The sequence below is a fragment of the Sorex fumeus genome, unplaced genomic scaffold (assembly GCF_029834395.1).
Source record: "Sorex fumeus unplaced genomic scaffold, SorFum_2.1 ptg000036l, whole genome shotgun sequence".
Taxonomy (NCBI): domain Eukaryota; kingdom Metazoa; phylum Chordata; class Mammalia; order Eulipotyphla; family Soricidae; genus Sorex; species Sorex fumeus.
The window spans coordinates 5,510,846-5,536,696 of NW_026606093.1; the positions used below are offsets into that span (position 1 = coordinate 5,510,846).

The 25,851-nt window shown below is 55.1% G+C and overlaps 1 protein-coding gene across 1 annotated transcript in view; it reads right to left on the reverse strand.

The window, feature by feature from the left end:
- Positions 1 to 464: 464 nt before the first annotated feature.
- Positions 465 to 25,851, reverse strand: part of IQSEC3 (IQ motif and Sec7 domain ArfGEF 3) — a 106,231-nt gene continuing 80,844 nt past the window's right edge. The window contains exons 7-15 of the mRNA XM_056117741.1: positions 17,100 to 17,222; positions 16,352 to 16,518; positions 15,657 to 15,796; positions 14,413 to 14,538; positions 11,591 to 11,690; positions 11,248 to 11,409; positions 6,475 to 6,567; positions 4,116 to 4,165; positions 465 to 898 (exon numbers count right to left, since the gene is read on the reverse strand). Coding sequence (XP_055973716.1) covers positions 467 to 898; positions 4,116 to 4,165; positions 6,475 to 6,567; positions 11,248 to 11,409; positions 11,591 to 11,690; positions 14,413 to 14,538; positions 15,657 to 15,796; positions 16,352 to 16,518; positions 17,100 to 17,222 — 1,393 coding nt within the window. The 3' untranslated portion in view covers positions 465 to 466. The remainder of the gene's footprint in view (positions 899 to 4,115; positions 4,166 to 6,474; positions 6,568 to 11,247; positions 11,410 to 11,590; positions 11,691 to 14,412; positions 14,539 to 15,656; positions 15,797 to 16,351; positions 16,519 to 17,099; positions 17,223 to 25,851) is intronic.

Below are 25,851 nucleotides of genomic sequence, written 5' to 3' on the forward strand. Positions count from 1 at the left end.
GGAAGCAGGAGACCCCAGGGAGGAGGGGGAGGATGAGGCAATCTCCTTTGAGAACTGCAGGTTTGGGGAGAAAGCGGGAGCAGCAGAGATGACCACCCTCCCCCTGCACCCCTCCGCCCTCCCACCGGACGGACGAGGGCCCTGGGGACAGCCCTGTGCCCCCCAGCATGGCGCCTACAGGGCAGTGGGCCAGGCCACCTGGGGTTCAGACTCCAAGTGGCCCTTGGAAGCAGAGACCCGGCCGTGTCTGGATGCTGAGGAACGCCCAAGAGTGAGTGACGGCTTCTGGGCTGGGGGGGTGGGGTGGGTGGGGGGATGCTCAGCTCGGCCAGGGAAGCTCAGCGCAGGGGAGAGTCGGACCCGGGTCCCGGAAGCGGGTGCCAGGGAAGCTCAGCGCAGGGGAGAGTCGGACCCGGGTTCCGGGGACGGGGGTTCCCTTCCACCGGGGCGAGGGGCCACCCGGAGTCTACACCAGGCTCCGGGAGCCGCTGGAGTGACGGCGGCGGTGCAGCAGGGAGCCGGGCGGGCAGAACTGGTGCGGGTGGTTGTAGGGCGGGGGCGGCGGGGGCAGTGGGGGCCGGTGGCCGGCCTTGACCGGGGAGCCCGGGCCCCCCAGGGAGGCAGAGCCGCAGGAGTCGGAGGACGAGGAGGCGGCGTAGCAGGACAGGGCCCGGCTCAGCAGGGGCTCCATGCGGGCCAAGCAGGGCTTGTCCAGCACGATGACCTTGACAATCTGCTGGCACTGCACCAGGGTCCCGGGGGGCGTGGGCGGTGGCAGCCGGGGCGGCGGGGGCTGTTCCCTCAGGGGGCTAGGCTGCAGGTCTGGCTTCGGGGCACCCGGGTCGGGCCCCAGCCCGGGGCTGTGCTGGGCCGTTTGAAGCCTGTTGTGAATTGACACCTAGTTTAGAAACAGCCAGAGAAGCATGAAATGTTACAGGACTAATTCCCAGCGGCTGGGGGGGCTACCCTGAGCCCCTCCCCCTCCTGACCCCACCCCAGCCCCTGTCTCCTGTGTCCCCTGGACACTCTCCCGCACCCTCCCCCTGGCTCTCCACCCCGAGGAAAGCCGGCAGCCAAGCGGAGGGGTCCCCCCTTGGGGTGGAGCCAGGAGCCGAGGCCCGGCAGCCCCTGCTGGCCACAGGCCCTCACGGCTCTGCAGGAGGAGTCCTGTGGGGTGCTGGTCAGGGTCAGCACCCCGCTCCACCTTGGAGAGAGGCACGAACTGGCCTGACCTCTCTCCAGAAATGCTGGGATCCAGGGAGCTCAGGCACACGATCCGGGACCGCCCGCTCCCCTGGCCCTCTCAAGCCCCAGAAGGCCGGGGGTCCCCTACGTGATCTTCGCCCTCTCCCACCCAGGCTAAAGTCCAGCTGCCTCATAGGAGGCCTACCCCCAAAGGAGCGTGGCATGAGGAAGGGGCCCCTCCTCGGCCCGTGGGGGCGCGGGGCAGGGTCAGCTAGCCTGGCCTCCTTGTGCCATCGGCAGAGGTGGAAGACGGGGGCGGGGGGGGGGACCTGTTCAGTATTTCTCAACCCTTTCCCCAACGTGGGCCGCTTCCAACCCTGTCACACTGGTCGCCCCCACCCCGGCCCTACCCCCAACCTCATGTGCTCTCGTTTACGTCCTTTTCCCACGTGGTGCCTTGAAACATCCCGGGGTTTCGCAGGGGACCCTGTGGCAGTTGGGTTGAGAAATGCTGGACTAGAAGATTCTAGAAGGAGAGAGGTTTCTTCATACTGGCCCAGCTCCTAGCCAGGAGATCTGACATACCCCAATCCTCTTCAAATACCCGAGCCCTTTGGTGGGGGTGGGGGGAGGTAAGGGGGCTGCAAAACCCCTCCCCCCTAAAGGTGGGGTCTACTGCCCTGGACACGAGCACCCAGGATGGGCTGCTCAGAGGAGGGGGGAAATCGAGGCTGCAGGGGACGGACCTGACTCCCTGCCCTCCATCAGCAGGGCCCAGCCCCGCAATCTCAGAGCCCTAACTAGGAGACCCCAGCCCTCCTGGTGCAAAGGGGCGATCTCGGGGCCCCTGCCCGGACCCCCGAAATCCCAGGGGGACTGCCGCCTCCCCCGTCCCACAGGTCCCTTGGCTAGGATTCTTAATCTTCGATGGCCAGTGCATGAAAAGCAGGAAGTGACAGCGCCATGCCCAGCGCCTCCCGTCTCCAAAGCATGTGCTAGGTTTGAGACCTCAACGCAGCGAAGACCTCGGGCAGAGAGCAAGCAGAGAGCCTCGCTAGGGTCCACCTTCCTCCTAGGAGGCCCTGGGTGCCTGAGGAGGCCTCTGGGCCCGCACTGCACGGTAGGGAAAGGGGGGCTGGGCCCTTCCCCAGCCTGCCAGCAGGCGGAGTTATCCTGGGGAGAAAGGTGCCAGGGCCAAACTCCTCTGCTGCTCCTCCGGGCAAGTGCTGGCCGCCCCACACACCCGCTTCTTACTCCTCCCTGGCTGGGCCCCCACTGGCCTGTCGGCTTGCAGCTCGTGGGCCCGTCTTGCACCCTCTCTCCGCCCCTCTCTGTTCTGAGTTCCCTCTCTCGGTGCCTCCCTTGCCCCCACCTGCCTGATCGTTCATGGCCAGTAAGGGAAGAGCAGGAAGTGAGAGCAAACTCTCCTTTCATTTGGACCCCCTTCTCCTTCCCCACTGATGAAAGGAGAGAGAGCAAGTGAGAAAGAGAGCGGGAGAAAGGAAGAGAGGAAGAGGGAGAGAGGGTGGACGATGAGTAGCCAGTCACAACAGCTCAGAGAGGATGGAGAAGCACCTGCCGCGATGGAGAGAGCTGGGGGCTAGCTGAGCGGAGAGGGGCTGGTGAGCTGCCCTCTGTGCAGGGGGCGGGGCTGGCAGGACCCTGGGGCTAGCCCAGGGTGGCAGCCTTGCAGATAGTCACATGGTGGAGAGGCGAGCTCCGGACTGGGGGTCCTCCCTAGACAGGGCAGGGCAAACACGGTGTGTTTATCTGCAAGGCTGGAGGATGGGCGGCCGCAGGAAGATGGGGGTGTGCGGGGCAGAGGATGGAATACCCACCCTGGGAGTGCTCAGCTGCCGGGGCAGGAAGCTCCTCCGTGTAAAGGTGCCACCTCCGGACACAGGTGTGGGGTGGGGGGGGGGGGATGAGAAGAGAAATGGCTCCTGGGGGTGTCCCAGGCCCCCCAGGGTTTAGGCTGGTGGGAAGGGCTGGTCCCTTGGGCCTCTCGGGCATGTGCTTACGGGCTCATAGTGGAGGGTGGGAAAGGAGGTGTCTAGGGGCCCCCAGCCCCTGGAGGCCTGACAGAGAAGGAATGGGGGGGGCTGGAAGGGGTTAAGGAAACCTGGGGGAGGGGATCTGGGGCCTAGCAGAATTTTTCAGAGGCAACTGCAGGCCCCCGAGGTGCCAGTGTGGGGTGTGCTGAGGCCCAGTGCTGGCTCCAACTGCGGGTGGCCATCTGCCCACGTGGCTGGGGCTGGGAATCCGCTTCCCGCAAGGGGAGCCGCCTGCAGAGAGACCAGCTCTCCTGAAGGCCATCCTCTGAGACCAACGCGCCGGGGGCCCCTTTGGCCACCTGCAGGAGCCGCCCGTTCAGAGGCCCCAGCGACACCAGGGAGACGTTCCACCCTCCCCGCTGGCCAATCTCCAACTTCCCCCAGCAGCATCCAGTGAGGACAGGGCCCGCCCGGAAGTCATCCCTTGGGGCTGCCAGAACTGGGGACTGACTGACTGCCCGCTCTGGCCAATAGGAGGCCGCAGCAGGGCCCGGGGGGCGGGCATTGGGGGATTGAGAGTGTTGCTCTCTGATTAGGATGCTCGCTAGGGGAGCGGGGCTGGGGTGGCTCTGGGGGGGGGGGGGGGACACCTGGCGTTCATCCCTGCCCTGTCGATTTGGGAGCCTGGAGGGTGATGCGCTGGGCAGGTGGGGCCGGGGCGGGGGTGGACAGTGCCGGGGCTTAGTTAGGCGCTGGAAGAGTGGCATTACCCATGCTAGCAGTAACTTTTAATTGTATCTCTTGAAATTGGTAAAATGGTGAGTCGGGCTGGGGAGGCATTGATTAATACCTGAGAAGAGAAACAACAGAGACGGTGAGAAGGAGGCCAGAGGGGGGCACGGAATCACTCACCTGGGCGGCCAGGCCTCCACTTACCTCCACCGTGCTCTCCACGGGCTTCTCCCCCAGCGCGGCCTCCCTTTTGGCTTTGAATGCAAACAGCACAGGGCTCATTCTCCATGCTCGCCCAGAGCCCCTCCCTGCCCCCCCAGCCCGGTTATCTCCGACGGGTGCAGGCACTACGTTTCTGGGTACCGTGCCATCCCTGACTGAGAGGCCGCCTGGGGACAGTGGATGAAAGAGCCCAGCCCTGCCACTTAGCAAGACGCTACACCTCTCTGGGCCTCTTTCGGACCTGGGCACTAGGGAGTCTACCCTACCACAGTCGCACTCTCCCTGCTAGGGTCTGTGAAAGCTGGTTATGAGGGAGAACTGCTTCCTGGCTCCCTGCTGGTGGGCACCACCCCAAGACGCCTCCTTTGGTCACAGGCTCTTGGAGAAAGGTGCCTTGGTTCTTGCTGGCTCCCACGCTTAGCTGGCTGGTGAGGAGTCAATGAGCTGAGCTCTTTGCACAGTGCTTTCCTCAGAGCTGGTAATGGCTCTGTGACTGCAGCAGAGGGCCTTCTCTCTGGCCTGTCGCTGCCCTCAGGGCTGCTGCAGAACCCCAGGGAGAGATTGATGACTCCCCCACCCCCAGCTTAGTCAACCCCTCTCTGCCCACCTCCACCCCAGCAGGCAACCCCAGCCTCTTGGCTGCACCCACCCCCCAAACACCCCAGATAGGCTCCTCCCTCTGCTTTCTGCAGCTGAAAGCAGGAGCTGGGCCGCTGCTGGGGAGGCGCCTGATGGGCAAGGCCAGGCGTGCTCCAAGGCAGGCCGGGAGGCAGCGAGTGGGCGGGTGTCAGGCAGTGAGTCACAGCTGAGACTTGGCTCCACCAGCTCATCAGCTGCGCAAACAAGCAGTGAGCCCGGTTCAGGGACCCCCGAGGAATGAAGGGGTCGACTGGAAATCAGCGGGGCAAGAATAGTGACTCTCAGGATGACAGGTCGCCGGCGCTGCCGAAGGCGACAGCCCAGGGAGCATCGCCAGGGAGTGCAGCCCAGAGGAGCCCCAAGCCTGCCTGGAAAAAGGACTCGCGTCTCTGAGTGGGTGTGAGTGCTCCCGGGAGCAGGCTGCCCCAGGTCTGGCTTCTTTGGCCAACAGCATGAGACCCTCTGGGGCCCCCAGTCCACGCCAACGGCTTGCTCGACTCTCCTTTCCAGTGCGTAGGAGGGCAGGTCTCCCCAGCTACCCAGGGCAGGCAAGCAGCATTGTTAAAGAAAGAAGGCGCAATTGAACGGACGAGGGGACAGTTCTACAGGGCCTGTTGGGGCTTTATTGGGATGGGAGTTGATTCCTTTGCTACTGAGATATATATATATACACACATATATATATTCGGTGGGGGAAGGTCTTAAGCAATATTCAAGGGACCTGGGGTAATATTCAACTCCTGACAATACTCAGCCAACTGGGTTGGATGGTTCAATACTTGGCTTTGATCAAAGGATGCTGCTTGGGCCCAGCATAGGGCCGTGTGGTACTGGGGATCGAACTGTGGCCTTAAGCATGTGTTCGCGCTCTCCGAACTGTGTCCCTGATCCGCCCTATCTAATTTTCCATGGGAGACAGGGGAAAGCGAAGGCCATTCTTCCCGTGTCCCAGAAGTTGGGGGACAAGGACAGAGGGGCACAAGAAGCAGAGAGGGAGGAGGATTTCCATGGGAGGAAGCTTTCGTGTGGCCAAAGTACCAAAGAGTCTGGTGCTCAGAGTGGAGTGATGAGCTCAGTTTGACGGAACCATTCAACAAGCTGGGTTTGGGGCCAGAGCGACAGTCCAGTGGAGAGGGCACTTGCCTTGCACGCGGCCAAACGGGGTTCAATTCCCAGCCACCCATATGGCCCCCAAGCATCTCCAGGAGTGATTCCTGAGTGCAGAGCCAGGAATAAGCCCTGAGCCCTGCCTTGAGTGTAAACCAGCACCACCCCCAACTCCCCACCCCTCCCAAAAAAAAAATTGGGTCGGATGGTTTATCTGGGGCTGGAACTCATCAGTTAAAGGGCTGATGGGGCCAGTGAAGACTTGTCGCCTCCTGGCTGCCCTTCCTTCTTCCCCCGTGCCGACAGCCTTAGTTCCCACATACTTTGCCTCTACCACACCTCTAAGCAGACCCTGGGACCCAAGACCGAGGACTGGGTCCTGGGCGTGGTGCCATCTGTGAGCGGGCATGCTTCCTGCTCCTCCTCCCCCTGGCTCCTGATGCCCAGGCCGGAGGAGGGACGTGCAAAGGAGTGGGCGCAGAAAGGGGACCGCTACCTGCCCCCCAGTGCCCCAGGCAACGCCGCCCAGGCCCCAGCCCACGCCCCAGGAACCTTCACTTGGGCCAGCCCTGGCGGAGGATGGGGCCCAGCTCACCTGTAGGCGATCCCTGCTTGGACTGTGGGTCCCCTTGGGGTCCCCCAGACTTGAAGGAGAGCGTCTTTGCTCCCTGCTGCTTCTCCAGCTCCCCTAGGGAATGAGCAGAGAGACACCCTACCCTCAGCTACACGGCAGGGGGAGAAGTGAGGAGAGAGGACGCGAGAGCAATAGAGGCGCACCCGAACACGTGCTCCGGAACGTGGGCCTGGGAGTCTGACTGCCCCTTTCCAAGGCCAACTCGACACCCACTAGGGCCTCGGTTTGCTACTCTGTGCCGCAGGGGCTTACTTCAAAGAGTCGTTAAGCATAGTGCACAACACTGAGCTGCAAAGATAAAGAACTATGGCACGTCTACACAGTGGAACACTACTCAGTCGCCAGGAAAAATGAAGTCATGAAATTTGCTTATACGTGGATGGACATGGAGAGTACTATGCTGAGTGAAGTAAGTTAGAAGGAGAAGGTCAGGCACGGAAGGACTGCACTCGTTTGTATGAGACTAATAAGGCAAACTATGAGACTAAGCCCAAAGGACAGTAGAAACCGGAGCCAGGAGGACTGGTGGATGGTTGGAAGCCTGTCACAAATGGGGTGGGGGACGGGGAGGCAGTTAGGCAAAGGGATATGATAACCTTTACCTGTATTGCAAACCCATAATGCGCCCAAAGGGGGGTGGAGGAGGGAGGGAGAGAGAAAGAGAGAAGGAGGGAGGGAGGGAGGGAGAGAATAATACAAGGGAATAAAACCCTCTAGAGGCAAGCTGGGTAGGGGTGTGGGGTTTGGCAGGAGAGAAACTGGTGACATTGGAGGTGGGAAATGTGCACTGGGGAAGGGATGGGTGTGGGAACATTGGATGACTGACACCAATCATGAACAACTTTGTAACTGTGTATCTCATGGTGATTTAATTAAAAAAAAAGGGGGGGGTGGAAAGTGATGTGAGGGAACCTGGGGACACTGGGAAATGTACACTGGGGGAGGGATGGGTGTTGGAACACCGTATGACTGAAATCCGATCATGAACAGCTCTGTAATGGTCTATCTCACAGTGATTCAATAAAAACGTTTTTAAAAAAGGGGGGAGGATTACATGAGAGAAGAGCCAGAAGTAAGCCCTGAGGACATGGGTGTGACCCACCTGGCAAATTACAAAAAAAAAAAAAAGGACAGGGGACAGGGGCTGGTATAGCAGATGAGATGCTTTCTTTGCACACAGCTGACCTGGGTTCAATCCCCAACACATATGGTCTCTGAGCTTGCAGGGCATGATCCCCTGGACACAGAGCCTAGGAGTAAGCACTGCCAAATGTGCCCCCCACCCAAAAGCTTGCTGGTTTTTTTTTTTTTTAAAGAGGATCCAGGGGCTAAAGTGATAGCACTGCAGGTAGGGCATTTGCCTTACACGCGGCCGACCCGGGTTTGATTCCCAGCATCCCATATGATCCTTCGAGCACTGCCAGGAGCAATCCCTGTGCATAGCCGGGTGTGACCCAAAAAGCAAAAAATAAATAAATGAAAAATAAATAAAAGAGGATCCATCAGCCTGGCATGGCCTGTCTCTGTGCTCACCCTGAACTCCTCTCCTTATCCCACGCCTCTTTCTCCTCATTCTCTGCCCAAGAACAGCAGATTTGATCATCATCAGCCATCACTCCTTCAGCACCTCTTCTAAGGTTTCTTTCATGAAAGCGACCCCCCACCCCCGCCATCGCCCCACCTTTTCTTTCTTTTTTTTTTTTTTTTTGCCTCTCTGGTTGTCAAGAACCTAGGAACTCTAGACTGCAAACCCCCAACCAGACCGCTTTGTTCTGCTGGCCCAAACCAGGCCATCATCAGTCCTGATTACTCAACCGGGACTTACTCTCCTCCACACCCCCCGCCCCCCCCAGGGGTTCGCTGGGCTTTGGAGAAATTAGCCCAGTAATTACAAACCAGGAGTCCAAGGCACCAGGGTGCAAATCTAGTTTTGTCACTGCCTGCGGGAACTTGGACCATTTCCTTAAGCTCCGCAGATCTCAATTTCCTTCTTTGTGAAATAAGGCTACTACGGACTCACCTCTTGCAAAGCTGTTGCCAGAAATCAATCCTACAGTCGGCTCAGCGGTCCGCCCAGAGCTGGGTGTGGAATGAGTGTTTGATAAATGGTAGTTGTTTTTTCATTTTCTTTTTTGGCGGCCTGCTGTTCCTCTCGGCACCTTTCATTCCTCTCCCTCCCTTTTCTCGCCACCGGAAAATGAAGAGCCCAAAGCAAGCCTTTCGCCCTGCACCCCTGTCTTCAGGCCTGGGAGAGGTCAGACACCTCTTGACATAACAGTCAGGCGCTCTCCACTCCCCGGGCATCTGACACGCTCCCCCAGGGCTGAGGAGGGGAAGAGGAGCCTCTTGTAAGAGCGCTGCTCCCCAGGGCCCAGCAGAGACAGCTGCGACATTTGGAGGAGAGCAGTGCAAGTTCAGGCTGTGTCCTTGGGCACGGTCAGGATCAACAGCCCACGAGGCATCTCTGAGCAGCCCTGGTAGCCTTCGCAAAGAGTGTTTGTCGCACCTTGAACTCAAGTTCCCGCCCCCTCCACCAAGTTGGCGCCTGAGCTCTCCGGTCTGGTCTGTGTTAGCATGGGGATCTGTTTGAACTTGTGTGAGTTGTTTTTGTAAGAAATGAATGATTCACTGAATCTCTGGTGCTGAGCCTGCGAAGCGTAAGAACCGTGGGTTAAACTGCAGTGCAGAGCCTGCTTCTGGGGACCTCAGGGCCTGGCCCCTGTGGGAGGTCTGAGGGGAGGATGTCATCATCACTCCAAAAGCACCCCCCCGGGGGATGGGGACATAGTCCCAGGGGTGGAACACGTACCAAATTTGATCCCTGGCAGAGTTGAGGTGACCTGTCCCAGAGCACTCCTCGGCCCGAGGACTAAACTGTTAGGCTTTCTCCTCCAGGTGGAACGTGCTGGGAGCATCCCTGGGGTCCCTGCAGCACTATGGGGGGGGAGGCGGCTCAGAGGTCCCTAATTTTTTTTTTAAAGAGGCACCTCCTTACTAAACTGGGCCTGCTCAAAACCCACTGGCCTTTCCCATTGCTGACTGAAATTTGATTCATGTACTTTTCAGATCACAGCAGTAGGGCGTTTGCCTTACAAGCGGCCAACATGGCCAACTCGAGTTCGATTCCTCCGTCCCTCTCGGAGAGCCCGGCAAGCTACCGAGAGTATCTCGCCCGCACGGCAGAGCCTGGCAAACTCCCCGTGACGTACTCGATATGCCAGACACAGTAACAAGTCTCATGATGGAGACGTTACTCGGCCCGCTCGAGCAAATCGATGAACAACAGGAGGACCGTGACCGTGACCGTACTTTTCAGCTCAGCGACTGAGTGAGGCAGGGCTGACTGATGATGATGGTCTTGAGTTCTGGTTCTAGTTTCAGAACCCATTCTTCTTTCTTTGTCGGGTAAGGCTATGTGCAAGCACTGCAGTGTCTACTCGGGCTGTGTCCTTGAGAACGTTCAGGATCAACAGCCCAGCAGCTAAAACTTGCCAGAGTCTCTGTTGCAGCCCCCTGCCTCCTCCCCGACTCCTCTAGTTTTTAGGGGCTGTGAGTGGAGTAACTCCCAGCTGTGTTGGAGGTTCCTCCTGGCTCTGTGCTCAGGAGTGACTCCTGGTGGAGCTTGAGGGACCCATGCCACGGGTCCAGCTGGAGTTGGCAGCCTGCAAGGCCACCACTTTAATCCTCGTATACCTCTCCCGTCCTTGTCCCCTCCCCTGCTATTTTCTTGTGTGTGTGTGTGTGTGTGTGTGTGTGTGTGTCAGGGTGGCGGGAGGTTCAGCCACATGTGGTGATGCTCAGGGGTTACTCCTGACTCTGCACTTATGAATCATTCCTGGCAGTGCTCAGGGGACCATAAGGAAGGCTGGGGGATCAATATAGGTGGGCCATGTGCAAGGCCCTACCCCCAGTACCATCTCTCCAGCCCCTCACTGTTCTTTCATTAAACCAAAGGCATGTGAAGAGACCCACATGTTTTCTGAAAGATCTGAGTTGGAGGCAGGCCTTTCTGAGAGGTGCAGAAGAGTAGAGACCTGGTCAGAACATCAGGCCCGACTCTTCAAAGGGCCAGGTACGTAAAAGGAGCTGGGTGGAGAGGCCAAGGTGACCATTCTAGATCAAAGAGCTTAAAGAAATGAAGCACTGAGTTGAAACAGGTGAGTGGGATCCATGGGAAAAGGCTGCACATGGCAGTTTGTAGGGCGTGAAAAGTTCCAGACCTCTTCCACTGCATGTCTACCTAGGGGTGTTCGATTGATCATCCTGGTTGAGCACTGCAGAGGTCCCTGTTCTGGGGACCCACACACAGCCCGCAGCCTGGCTGGCCGGTGCTCCCGTGCATCTGTACACTCTACTGGATCTCGCTCTAACTGTGAAGAGACATTCTTGGCAGAGCACCCCCTGGGCTGACAGGATGCAGTGAGCTGTGCCTGGGACAGCTTTTAGATGTCCTTCTTTTTGGCCTCACCCAGTGGTGCTCAGGACTTATTTCTGGCTCTGCGCTCAGGATCACTCCTGGAGTGGTTGGGAGAGCATATGGGATGCCAGGGATTGAACCCAGGTCGGCCACATGCAAGGCAGGTCCCTACCTGCTGTACCATCACTCGGCCGCAGGGCAGGATGCTCCCGGCTCACCCCACACTCACCCCTGGGTGGACAGAGACTCGGGGCCTGTGTTCCAGGCGCCCGCCCGGCTGCCCTCCGTGCTGGAGAGCTGAGGGCCCGTGTCCTTACACTCTATCCGGATCTGCTCCAGCTCGGTCACCTCTGCAATGGACTCTTTCAGATCCTCCACAAACTTCTGCATCTCGTCTGAGCCCAGGGCACAGAAGTGCAGCGCCTGCTTCTTCTCAGAGCCAGACAGCGGGGTCACCAGGGTGATTCCGTGAGAATAATCTGGAAGCCAGACCCCAGGCCCCCATGGGCTGTGAGCAGCAGCAAAGGAGGCTGCCACCAGCCTGATGGGAACTTGGGTTGGTGGGGATCGACCCCTCCCCACTCCCTCCTGCCCACAGTCCCCCACCCTCCCTCACCCCACCACTGCCCTCTGCCGGATCTCCGGGCAGCCGAGACGTACATTCATTCTCGAAGAGCTGGAACTGCATGCCCAGCAGGCCGACGGACTTGCAGAAGGTGTACGTGGAGGAACTCTTCTTCTTGGGGCAGAGCTTGAGAATCTGAGCAAGAGGCCGGGATACAGGCACAGATGGTGTCAAGGGTGTGTGCACACTTGGAACAGCCAGGACGCGTGGGAGCACACAACGTACACACACACACACACACACACACACACACACACACACACACACGTCCATAGCCACCCTCCTGCTCTGGTGTCAAAGCCTCACTCGAGCTAGCCCACTCCCTACTCTGGGTTGCTCTCATGCTGTGCTGTCTACTCTCCACCTCTCTCTAGCAGGATCTGGAAGATCAGCTCCACCACAGACCCCTCTTCTCTGCATATATGCTTATCTCTTCTCCAACTGTTCCCGCCACCTCCTCCTGGTAGATGCAAGGACTCCTTAGAGTCCTTCCCTGATCATCCTAGCTATGAAACAAAAGAAAACAAAACAAAAAACTACAAATCGGGGGCTGGAGCAATAGCACAGCGGGTAGGGCATTTGCCTCGCATGCGGTCCACCCGGGTTTGATTCCCAGCATCCCATAGGGTCCCCCGAGCACCGCCAGGAGTAATTCCTGAGTGCAGAGTCAGGAGTAACCCCTGAGCGTCACTGGTTATGACACAAAAAGCAAAAAACAAACAAACAAACAAAACAACAACAAAAAGAATACAAATCAACCAAATTCTTCACCTTAACACTCTACCTAGTTGCACTTTTCTTTTTTCTTTTGAGGGTGGACATGGGGCCACACCTGGCTCTGCACTCGGGGATAACTACTGGTAATGCTTAGGGGTCCAAGTGGTGCCAGGGATTGAACCCAGGTCAGCTGCCTATAAAGGTAAGTGCCTGAACCCCCTGAACTACTACTCCAGTCCCAGATGACGGTTTTATTGTTTTCACTGCTGCTTTCCCGGTTTGATAGTACCTTATAGATATCATTTCTTGTCATTTTTCTTAATCATTTTCTATCACCCTCCCATATTAAAATGTAGCCTCAGCCCATAAGTATTTCTTCAGCAGTTTCTATGAGGCAGGAGTCTGGGGAGACAGAATGCAGACCTTAAACCAGAGAGAGAGCACTTTCTGCAGCACTGCTTCTGCCATGGGCTGGGCTGGGACGCCGTGGGACACCGTCATTGTATGAATCAGCTCGACAATCAGGCATAATAAGCATAATAAGCAAAAATGGATCCTGAAGGAGGTGAGCAAGAGGCAGGGCCGGACAGGCCTACTCGCAAGGTAAGGACCCCGAGGCTCACATGGAGACTGGAATAGGGTGGGGGTGGGGGTGCAGCAAAGATCCAAGGGAGCTACTAGCAGGAGTGATGGGAACCAGGACCTGACAGATTAAGTCTGACCTAGAGGAGGCAGCCTGGGGTGGTCACCAGAGCAGCAAGGTACTGCGGAGAACCGGGATCAGTGTGTCATGTGCCAAACTTATTTTCATTGTTATGTTAAATGTCATTCTTATAATTCCTCAAAACCACACTTAATTAAGGGCAGCAACATCCTTGCGGTTCAGGATTTAAGAAGGCATCATCCATCCGCTGCTTGGTCCTGAGGAATTAGGAGACATCTCTGTGCTGATAAGCACTGGGGGACGTGTGTCCTGACCATTAGCAGCCTTCTGTGCTTGCGTGGGATTTACGGAGAATATCTGTGCAGCTGAAGGCCAGGATAAAGTGCGCTCTAACCCTGAACAGCATACAGGATCATTTGCTCCAGTGTGGATAGTGTCTTGCTCTCCCTTTTGATGTATGGATGTAACTGTATCTTGTTTTCCTTGCCACATTAAGATATGAGAAAACTGCTTCATTTTCCATAAAAACCTAAGTAAAAATGGTAGCTAATTTTGCAACACTTTAATTGACACTTTGGAATGTACTTTTGGAGTATAAATGTAACCTCAGGTTTTGAATTACTTGTCCAATGGCTTTGAGTCCCATGACCCACCTCAACCCCTGGGACCATGTGATGAAATAAACTTCTGTCCCACTCGCCTTCAGTGTCCCAGCAGTTCTGAGGGTGTGGTCAGGGGAGACTGGACCTGCTCCGGCCAGCCGGCACAAGGAGCCACGAACTGCAGCAAGGCAGATATGAAGTCTGATCTGCACTCTGGAGGAGCTGTGCCTTCCAATAGGAATCACTCAACATGGAAATGCTTTCGTGCTCAAGCCAGTGTGATTCAGTGACAGAGAGGAAGTACCAGAGAGGCAGAACAGGGATGAAGCGCTTGCCTTACATGTGATTGACCCCTTGTGCAGCACATAGGGCCTCCTGTGTACTACCAGGAGCAACCCCTGAGCACAGAGCCAGGAGTAAGCCCTGAGCAAGCTGGGAAGGCACAAAAACAAAACCCTCCACAATACAAAAACTAAGGAGGGGTATGGAGGTGGCCTAAGAGAGAAGAATGATGCTTGACTGCTTGCCACAGAGTGGGCACTCCACTGCTATGAACGCGCGCACGCACACACACACACACACACATACACACACACACACACACACCCTTCCCAGAAACAGTAAAGCGCCCACTCAGCCCTACTGAATTCATTCTTGTCCCTTCCATGCCCCAAGTTTCTGGCAACGTAGGAAAGAGGCAGGTGAGTTGGGATTAGTGTCAGTTCCACCAGGATGGTGGAACCTCAGCCTGTCATCTGGGAAAGAAGATTTGAGAACACCTGTCACAGCCTCTGTTGGAAGGGTGATGGGAAGGCAAGTCTACCACTAAGGAGAGAACCCAGTGGGACTGGATCTCGGAGGCCCCGGGACTCACCACCAGCAGGTCATTGAAGAGGAACACCTCCCGCTGATGGGCAGCCTGCTTCTGCAGCTTGTTCACATCTGTCACCTCGAAGAGTCGGCTACAGCAGACCAGGCGGCGGTGGGGCGCCGACAGCACCTGGCCAGAGGCACTTGTTCAGCCAGAGAGCCCCTCGCACCCCAGGTCCTTCCTCACAGCACCCTGATCTGAGGTGGCTCTGGCTCTATTGCAGTCTCGACCTTTCCCCAAGCCTCCCCCCCGCCCCACCCCCCTGTTCCCAGGAGCTCTTACTCCTTCAGGAGAGCCAGGCTGAGAGAAAAGGGGGTTCAGTCGACTGGAACAAATGAGGAGATACAAGGTGGGGACAGGAATATCCAGAAGCACTCTCGGGTTATTCGAACCTAGTTGCTTACAGGTCTTTTCCTCTGGTTACACAAACCTTCATAAGGTCACCCCAATGTCCCAGGCTTTGCCCTGCAGGAGATCACCTCTGGCAAGTGGGAGGGCATTGCAGGGACAACTCAAATCTGCCCAGCATGCCAAACAATCTATTACAGAAGCATCTGCCAACCAGACTGAGGCAATAAGTGATGGTAGAAGAGAACTATCGCTTCATGGACAGGCAGACAGGCATTGGGTAGAACCTTGGACAAGGTCCTCAAATTGCTTCCCAAGGCAGCAACTTAGGAGAAGGATCTGGCATGACACCAAAACACACTGCAGCTTTCCCAGTTGTATCACTAGATTCTACAACACACAAGTAAAGAATCAAGCTCTGGAGAAGGCCACCTTAAAATCCACTGCAACTTGGCATGAATGTCTGTGGCACAGGTTGCAATAAAGAGATACACCCACACTTTGAGTTGTTACAGTTTTAGCCTATGTTAGCTTGTTTCCTGTTTTTGTCCAGTGGGGTCACCCCAGAGTCAGCAGGACCAAGTCTATCTGAAGAGAAAGACAAAAGAATCCTAAACCACACTCTGGCCATCTGGTCAACCCTGGATCACTGTGTATTTCCTCCTGCCATCTCATCGTTCCAGTCTCTCTTGACACAATGATAAGAGGCAAGTGACAATGAGGAATCAGGCAAGGGGGAAAGAAGGGGCACTGCATGGAGTACAGGAGGCTCAGTAACTAAAGGGAGATTTTGAAAGGAAAGGAGCAAATGCCAGAAAGATAAGAATGAAGAAAACTGGCAGCCATGAGAGAAGTGACCCATGCCTATGTGGTGAGTGAGGCTTTGCAGGGACACTTACTGTCTTCATGCCCACGATGGACTTCTCCACCTTGGTGACATAGGTGACATGATCTTCGTTGGACTTGAGTTCCTTCTGCTGTATCCTTTCATAGATGCCCACCACCAGCTCCCTGGGGATGTCGGCACCATCATCCACACCTAAAATGTGGGTGGAATGGGAGGGTAGCAGGTGTCAAGGCCTAGGGACACGGAGGGGATACTACCCCTGTCAGACAGATGGTCTTATAGAGTGACTCTATTCTGCCCTATTCCTTCAGTGGCTGGTTGGACACACCCTTTCAATTAAACACACACTCTCAGCCAGGCACCCAGTGCAGCACTCTCCTCCTTTTCTGCCGTTCTCTCACCAGGACCTAAGCTCTCTCTTCTTCCAGGACTCCTTTCACCTCTTCAAATATAGTCTGTCTACCTGGTCAGTGCCTTTATTCCCACATTCCTCTGCTCTGCACTTTGGCTGACTGCTCCTTGCCCACAAAAGCACATATTCTACGAAGGCAAGGGATGTTGCAGGGGGCTGTCGAGGGACCTTTGACATATGGCTTAGGTCCCAGGTGCCTGATACATAAGTGACTGGAAAACATGCCCAGTGTCCTTGGTTATCTGGTGTGACCACCTACAAAGAGTCAGGGAAGGAACATGGGCTGGAAGGAGGTGCAAGGAGGGTCTGCCCCTCCTCTCTCCCAGCCTGCCTACCTCTCAGGTTCCGGATAAAGTCCTCCAGCATCATCTTCCGGTCAGGCTTAATGTTGGGGCTGTACATGTCGGTGTTGAGGAGGATGATGGCGAAGGCGAGGATGAAGATGGTGTCAGGGTTGTGGAACTGTTGCACCACCTCAGGGTTGCACATGCAGTAGCGCTGACTGTGGGGGGACACAGAGCAGGTAGCTGGGGGTCCCTCCTCACCCCTTCCCAGCAGAGGGGACAGCGTAGGGGGCAACTCAGTTCTCTGAGGTCCCCGGCTGAGCCTGTTGGCCACTGTCTGCCCATACCCTGATCCTACTCCCCAGAGAGGACCCGGGGCCCTGGCACAGATGCTGCTCCAGCTGAGAGAGGCCAGAGCATCTGCCTTTCTGGGCCGCAGCTGTAGGACAGTGGGGCGGCGCTTGCCTTGCATGCCAGCTGGCCTGAGTTTGATCCCCAGCATCCCATAGAGTCTCCCAAGCACTGCCGGGAGTAATTTCTGAGGGCAGAGCCAGGAGTAACCCCTGAGTACTGCTGGGTGTGCTCCCCCAAAACACAAAAACAAACTGAGCTTCTGCTCTTCTCGCCTCTGGGCAGCTCACCCCTTCTCCCCAGGCTGGTCTCTGACCGGCCCTCCAGCAACTCCTGCTCCCCGGGGCAGCTCTGCCTTTGTGCCCCAGCTCTGCAGCCCTTACCCCGTTTGCCCCTGGTGGGTGTTTGGGGGGACTGGGAGGGGAGCAGGGCTGGGGAAGGGGCGCACCTGAAGGCCTCGATGAGCCGCTCCACCTTCTGGGCCTCCCCCTGCACTCGGATATGAGCCTGGAACTTTCGCAGGGCCTCATCCAGCTCCATGCTGGAGAAGTCCATCTCGTCCACCACGCAGCTGAGGGTGAGGAGAGAAGGGGGTGAGGAACTTCCCAGCACCACCAGGAACAAGCACACAACTGCAGGCAGGACCCTCCTACCCAGAGGATGACAGAGGGATGTGGTTCATGGGAGGAGGAGGAGGTTGTGTAGGCGTCCCAGGCCTTCACTAATGCCCAGGGGTCCCCCTTGAGTGGCGTGGGCCAGAGCCACGGGGGTGCTGTTAGCCAGAGGGGACCTGAATGGGGGAAGTGGCACCCCCCTGTCTAGGCGGGTGCGATGGAAGCTGGGTGCTGGAGACCGCTTGGATTTCACCCCAGCTCTGGGCATCTCTCCAGCTGGAACGTGGCCTGAGGTAACCTAGGGGGCCCCCAGAATGTGTGCCCAGGCCAGCCTGGCGTGGAATCAGATGGAGTACGAGCCACTCCACACTGCCAAAGCAGGCAGGTCAGTGGGTCACAGAGCAAGGGACCTGTGTGAGAGCTGGGGACAGACAAGGAGACAGGGAGAGAGAGCTAAGGGGCCAGGAGATTGAGGGACAGGGGAAGAAAGCAACACACAGACCCACTCAAAGCAGGACAGCCAGGCAGGAGCCGGGAAACACACACAGTGTCAAAGGAGAGACAGAGAGACGCCTCCGGAGAGATGGGACAAGTGTGCAGGGTTCTTGCCTAGCAGGTGGGCCAGCCCGGATTCAATCCCTGGCATCGCCATGGTCCCGTAGGCTTGCCAGGAGTGAGCCCTGAGCACAGAGCCAGGAGTAAGACCTGAGAACACATAGCTGGGTGTGGCCCCCAAACCAAAAAAATTATAAATAAAAATAGAGAGACAGAAAGAAGTGAAGGACATGAAATGCCACAAACAGATGGGGGTCCTAGAAAGATAACTCACACCCCTCACCCCAGAGGACCCTCTCACTTTTTTTTTTTTTTTTTGGTATGGTCTAAGGAAAGGGCAGTGAGTCCTGGTACCAACCGTAACAGAGAGTTCTGGACAGACGACCCAGGATGCCTCAGGGTGCCCTGTCCTGAGGAGCAGCTGCTACCTAGCACTTGCCCCTCTCGTGCTCTGGCCGTTCCATTTAGGCCCCTGAACCCTGCAGCCCTCACGAGTGACCCTCCCAGAGCCAGGATAACAGTGTGGGTGTCTGCAGGCCTGGACGGAGCGGGGATGCACAGGAGGACCAGCAGCGGGGCCGAGGGCTCTGCTCAGCCGAGCATGATGGCCTAGTTTCCAGCCCTGCACCGTGGAACATGCAGCCAGCTAAGTCGCTTGAGGCAGTGGCTAAAAGCTTCAGCAATGAGCAGAAGCCCAAGACCCGGGGCCCCTGGAATGGAGCACAGTCGTGTGGAAAACCCGGTCCTAGACGAGGACTAGGATGGCTTCAATCACGGGGCGACAGAGCAGGAGGCCGGGGACGGGTGGAAGGACTTTAGGGGAGTTTCTCTGGGCTTTGGGGAGGCTTGGGACGTGTTTTGCTGGTGCCAGGAGCCAGCTCAAAGGCCCTGAATGTGGCACTGCAGGTGGTAGGTCCGGGTTCAAGGCCTGGCACAAAATGGTCCCCCAAGTACTGTGGGGAGCGACCTTCCAAACTGAGCCAGGTGTTGGCCCGGAGAGCACTGCCAGTTGTGGCCAGTAAACCAAAAACAAAGAGACCCCTGGACTCCCCCCTGAGCTACAGAGCACAGTACTTGGAGGAACCTAGGAATCTGCATTTCACAAACCCTCCAGGTGATTTTTTTTCTTTTTTGGGGTCACACCCAGCGATGCTCAGAGGTTACTCCTGGCTCTGTACTCAGGAATTATACCTGGCAGTGCTCGGGGAACCATATGGGATGCCAGGAATTGAACCCTGGTCGGCAGAGAGCAAGACAAATGCCCTCCCTGCTGAACTATCACTCCAGCTCCCCCCTCCAGGTGATTCTCAAACACCAAAAAACAGGGTAGGGAAATAGCTCACCGGGTTGGAGCATAGTGTCCCTGTGCACCTCTGGGGTCACTGTGCTTGGAGTTACTTCTGAACACTGTCAAGAGCAACTCCCTAAAGAAAACGGAAAGTCAGAGGCTAGGGAAATAACTCAGGGGTCAGGGGCACAAGTCTCTCATGTGAAAGACCTCGAATTCCATCCCCAGCACCACATAATATCCAGAGCAACATTGCCTGGTGGTACCCAAGTACCACCAGAGTGACCCAAGTGCTCCCTCAGCATTCTGGGACCAAGCAGCACCACAACGCTGGACCCAGCCATTGAACGCTCTGACCCTTTTGGCCCAGTATCTCCGGGAGTATCCTCGGCCCGACCCAAACACAAACAATTGAAAACCGCTGACTCAGCTGAATGCAAGCAGAGGAGAGGACCCAGCCCAGGTGGATGCTTTTAAAATGTGAGCCCAACCTCCCCGAAATCTCCCTGTTCTTCCAGAAGCCTGGCTATCACACCCATGAACTGCCTCTGGCATCAAATAAGCTCATTTACCAAATAAACTCATTAACTGTCCATGATTCAGAGACTCATCAATGAATCTGGAAAGAGATCAATAAGTTGAAGAGATGCTTCCGGACCCCTCACTAGGCTCTGTGATCTGGGGCGCCCAAAGTCATCATTCAAACTCTTATACCACTGGTAAACCAGGAGTAGCACACCACATGGGATGATTGTAGAGCAGAAGGCAACCAACCTCAATGAAGAAAATATAAACACACGAGGCTTAACTTGTTACAACATGTTCGTAATCTACAAGGGCTTAATAGCTCCATGGTGAGATACAATAATAGTCACACTTTCTTCTAAGGAAACATTTTTGATAATTTTTAGCGAATCATAACAAGCAATATAAAATAAATTATTCAGGGCCTGCTATAAGGGCAGGCTTGAGGGGTGGTTGGGAAAATTGGAAATAATGGTGGTGGGAAGGTACAATGGTCCTGGGATTGGTGTTGGAACACTGAATGTAATAAATCATGAACAACTTTATAAAATTAATTTAAAAAATTAAAAATAATAAAATATGACCCCAGTTGCTGGAGTGATATGAAAGTACAGCAGGTAAGGTACTTTGCCTTGCATTCAGTCATACGGGTTCAATCCCAAGTACCCCAGACTTATCCAGAAGGGATTTCTGAGTGCAGAGCCAGGAGTAAGCCCTGAGCATCACCAAGTCTGGTCTAAAAACAAACAAAAATAAGTGAGCCCAGGGGTTAGAGGAATAGAAGAGCAGGGAGGTCGCTTGCCTTGCATGCGGCAGATGCAGATACGATCCCCAGTACCCCATATGGTTCCTTGTATCTATAGGACTGAACCCTGAATTACAGAGCCAAGTGTAAGCTCTGAGCACCACCGGGTGTGGCCCCAAACCAATAAATAAGTCACGGTCACTGTCCTCCCGTTGTTCATCGATTTGCTCGAGCGGGCCCAGTAACGTCTCCATTGGAGACTTTGTTGTTACTGTGTCTGGCATATCGAATATGTCACGGGGAGCTTGCCAGGCTCTGCCGTGCGGGCGAGATACTCTGGGTAGCTTGCCGGGCTCTCCGAGAGGGGCGGAGGAATCGAACTCGGGTCGGCCATGTTGGCTGCGTGCAAGGCAAACACCCTACCCGCTGTGCTATTGCTCCAGCCCATTAAATAAGTAAGTAAGTAAATAAATAAATAAATAAAACGTAAGCCCAGCAATGCACAGGCCACCAGCCCAGGGGGACACATGTCTGGCTCTCATCCATGGCTGTTTTGATGAGGTGGGGTTGGTGAAAGCATCTCTTTCAGGATGGTCAGACAGTCCCTATTTTAGATTTGACCTGCTCTTTCATGGTTTGACTTGTGCTGAGTCAATACTTGGCATTACCAGTTTTAGGCAGACTTCAGATAAAATGATCCCAAACTTAGTATCTTCCTTCCTTGCCTCCCCAGTTAAAAACAGAAGCACAGGGTCTGGAGAGACAATACAGCAGGTAAGGCATTTGCCTTGCACGCAGCCAGCCTAGGCTCAATCCCTATTACCCGATATGGTCCCCTAATCCCCACCAGGAGTGAGTACAGAACCAGGAGTAAGCCCTCAGTACCACCAGATGTGACCCCAAAAGCAAACAAACAAAAACCAAAAAAAAAAAGTATGCACATTTGTTGAGTAGAATTCGCAATTACTCCAGGAAGCTGAAAGCACATTCTTTTTATTTATTTATTTATTTATTTAAATGCTCAGGGGTCAGCGATCTTTTAAAAATGCTCTGGTTCTGTGCTCAGGGATCACTACTGGCAGGCTCAGGGGACCACATGGGATGCCAGGGACCAAATGTAGGTTGGCCGCGTGCAACCCTCCCTGCTACACTGTTGTTCTCGCCCAGGGAAACACATTCTTGTTCACGTGCCAAGGGGGTGTGGGTTCTCATCATGCCTGTCCAGCATGACTTCTGTCCCCTTCATTCTCTCTGCCCACCCACCCCTCTAAGGCCCTGCTGTCCCTTCTAGCTTCTGGGCACCTCCCCATCTCCCTGTGGCTACAGTTGAGGGGGAAGGTCTCAGTTCTTGCTGTGACGGCGTTAGCCTGGATGCCCTTCTACCTCTCTCCCTCTCTGTCTCCAGAACAGTCTCTCCGGGCTACTCATTGGGTCCTGTTGCTCACTGCTCTGCTTGGATTTTGTTCCGAATCTCGCCACCTCTCTGAGGTTATCCCAGTTATCTAGCTGAGCCCCTTCCACCCTTCCGCTTCTGGCTTCTTCCTGCAGGCCTGTTCTCAAGACAGTCCCCCCTCCCCATTTAGTACGTGCTCTCCTGTCTTCCCCCCACTCCACCCCAGCCCTGCAGGTCTCTGGTGAGTGCTTTATCTCGCGGCTGTCTCCCGTCCCCTGGACCTGGGTCCTGCCTTACATCTGATATGACAGCATGGCCCTAGTTTATGAACACTGCTTTTTATTGTCGCAGCATCCCTGCTGACTTTTAGAGGTCAAGAACCGTCGGGGCAACAAGTAAGGGGGTGAGTGAGAGAGAGGCCAGCCAAATGAATGAATAAGAATTTGAGCCTGGGGCTGGAGCTATAGTACAGCGGGTAGGGCATTTGCCTTGCACGTGGCCAACCTGGGTTCGATTCCCAGCATCCCATATGATCCCCTGAGCACTACCAGGAGTAACTCCTGACTGCAGAGCCATTAGTAAACCCTGAGCATTGCCAGGTGTGACCCAAAAAGAAAAAAAAAGAATTTGAACCTGTTGTCAGCTGAAGAAGGAGCCTGGCCTTTGGCGGCTCTGTGCAGTGGCCCAGCAGCTGCCTGTCCTGCTCTGCCAAGACCCTCCGGAGCTGACCTCAAGCCCTGTACTGCTACCAGGGAAATAGCCCTGCAGATACCAGCAGGTATGACAGTATGTGGCTCACGTGCCTCGCTCTGCCTTCAGCCTCATCTGCAGGTGAGTGAGAGGCGAAAAACAGCAAACTGGTACTGATTAGGCTGTCTGCAGTGGAGCATGTCTGAACCAGCCTCTGGAGGTGCAGGCGGACATTCAGCTAGCGGGACAGAAGTGGGGGCCGCTTTGGCTCAGGGCGCGACTCTCTGCTGTGTCTCTGCAGGGGTTGCATGCTGCAAATCCCTCAACCAGGGCCGGAGATGCAGCCTCACAGATGTGCCACAGATGTATAAACAGGTACAGTCTTGCATAAAATTGCTTGTTGATACTACTCTGTGCATGGAAGCCACTTGTGTCATGGGGAAATGAAGCCTGGTGCATGGCTGGGATAAAAATGAATATCGTCAGCACGGCTTGCTTTTTTTTCTTTTTCCTTTCTTTAAATGAGAGCAAGACAGCGTGTGGCAGACAAAGGAAGTGGGTGGGAGCTGAAAACACGTAATGAGAGCAGCAGGGAGTTTTAATTGGCCACAGAAGAAGCCGAGAGCCGGCAGAGGCTGGGCTGACGTGGCCTTATGCTCCGGTCACAGCACCAGGAGGGACTCTAAAACTGCCAACTGCCAGAGATGCGGAAACCCTAGTTTTATTTCCGTCATTCTTGGCTCACACAATTCAATTAAAAATATCCCCATTCGTCAGAGTTATTTTTGTTAGCTGGAATGCAGAACAGGTCCCACAAAGGTCAAGGCTTTCTGGAAAGGTGCAATGTGGCTGAGGAAGGACAGCAGAGGAAAGCAGGAAGGACTGGTCAGTGGTCCTGGGGACAGAACAGAGACATGTCCTGAGATGAGAATGAGAACCTCATCTGAGGGGCCCTCAGAAGGGATGACCCCACCCACAGCTCAAAGTCAAGAGCACTAAGTTGTTATGAATGAATGACAATCAAAACAATGTCTGCCATTGATAACAACTAAGTCGCAAATGAGAAGCCCGAGGTGGTGCCCCCTTTCGCCAAGCTGGCCAGGTGCCCACAGACCATTGACATCACCAGCAGGCTAGCAACACACCTACTATGGTTCCCTCCCCCAATCCCGAATTTCTGATCAACGGATCTGGGGTAGAGTCTGAGAGCGGACATAGCTGATTAGCTTGCAGGGGCTGCTGCTGTTTGTGGGGGCGCTGGTCCCAGAGCACTACTCACTCCATGCAGATAAATGCCAGGAGATGCCAGGGGAGCAGACAGACCCTCAGAGTCTGACACCCTTGAAATCGAACCATGTCTCCGCCATTTACCTGTCCTAGTCAATCAAGTCACTCAGCTTTCTTCCTCACTGTTCTCGTGGATGGACAAGAATTAAAACCTATAATGTTGATTGAACAGGGCAATCATGAGTTTTAAAAACAGACTAAAGTTGGAGGCTGGAGAGAGAGTGCAATAGTTAGGACATACGCATGCAGATGACCCGGGTTCAATCCCCAGGACCCCATATGGTTCTCCAAGCCTGCCAGGAGTAATTTTTGAGTGCAGAGCCAGAAGTAAGCTCTGAGCATCTCTGGGTTTGACCCCAACAACAATACCAATAAAATAGAGACCAAAGTTCCTGGCATAGAAGAGTTTAGTAAACGTCAGCCTTGTTTGGTTTGGGTGTGAGGGTCACACCCGGCAGTATGTAGAGGCTACTCCTGGCTTTGTGGTCAGGAGTCACTCCCATGGTACTCAGGGACCCTCAGAGCTGGGATCAAACTCCAGCTTCCTGCACACAAAGTATGTGCTCAGCTCATTGGGCTAACTCTGCAGCCCAGCACTTACCATCCTGTACCTAGAGACCAAATCAGAACTGACAGCCAGGTAAGCCCATGCATCCTAAGTTCCCTCGAGAAAAGGGTTTAAGAAAACCCTTTCCCTCCTGCCGGTTAACTGTGCCTGAAATCACATCATCTAACATCCACCCACGGTCAGTTTCAAAGCTAATAAATGGAGCCAAGCTGAGACCTTCTGAGATGTCTGGGTCAGTTTCTTAGCTCTTCCTCCTTCAATGAGGGGAAGCAGAGCAGGGTGAAGGGAGGGAGAGAAGCGTCCTCTGCCATTGACTGGCCTCCAGTCATTTCTTCTCTCTGGACCTCTGTTTCTTTCTCTGGGGAGAGTGGAGGGCTGCTCTTGGTAATGCTCAGTAAACATTAGCAGTAGAAGAAGGAGGGCCTGTGGGTACAGTATTGCTCAGATCCTGAAGAGCTGGGGACCGCCAGGGCCAGTCCAGCATTCTCCAGGTTCATATCTGGCAGTGCTCAGGAGGCCATGTGGTGTCAGAGACCAAGTCTGGGTTGGGCATACACAAAGCATGTACCCGAACCTCTGAACTTGGTATTGAACCTTGGTCTTGGGCCTCGGTTTCTACCTGGACAGAATGAGTTCCCCTCTAGGGGCCCTTGCTGCCGCCATTCATAGCTAGTCAAGGCCCAAACTTATGCTGAATGACACAGAGGGGTAGATGGGTAGGTAAAGGGCTCAGTTTAGGGACCATCCTGCGTGGCCTCGGGCCACAGCCACTGTCGAGCTTAGCACCTCACCTCGCAGACTAACAACCTTTCCTCACACAGTGGCTGCCAAGCTGTGGTGAGACTGCAAATGCAGGTTTTGGTGCAGGACCTGCAGGCACCCCCGTAGAGCTTGACAGGTGTGACCTGTCATCACTACATCTCAAGCCTGCACTTGCATGATCAGCCTGGCCCCGAAACTCCAGGAGGTTGGAATTTCCAGCACATCCCTCCTGAAAGTCCCACTTCAAAAGGTGGTCCTACTATGCAGCCACATGCAGGTCACAGGGGGTTGAGCAAGACCCCAGTCCTCTGCAGAACTAGGGCCTGAGGAGAGGGAGAGGGGAGGGTCTGTTCATTTAGTTGTAAAAGTCTAAGCTATTAGTACATGGACCAAGCCAAAAGGAATCTCAACTCTGGACTTATTTGCCCCATTTCTGGGGTCCCAAGTCCCCACATATAGAAAGAAGTAACTCTTACTTATCCAGGAGAATTTCATCTACCGGTGTAAGGTGATACTGGAAAAGTAAGAAGCATGGTCCTATAACCAAAGACACCACTTTGAGATGAGCTCCCGGCCAGAGAGATAATGCAGATAGTATAGTACATTTCTAAATGGTCCCTGTATCTCTGTATCACTGTCATCCCGTTGTTCATCAATTTACTCTAGCGGGTGCCAATAACGTCTCCATTCATCCCAGCTCTGAGATTTTAGCAGCCTCTCCTTACTCGTCCTTCCTAACGGTAACTCTTTCAGGGTCAGGGGAAGAATGAGAC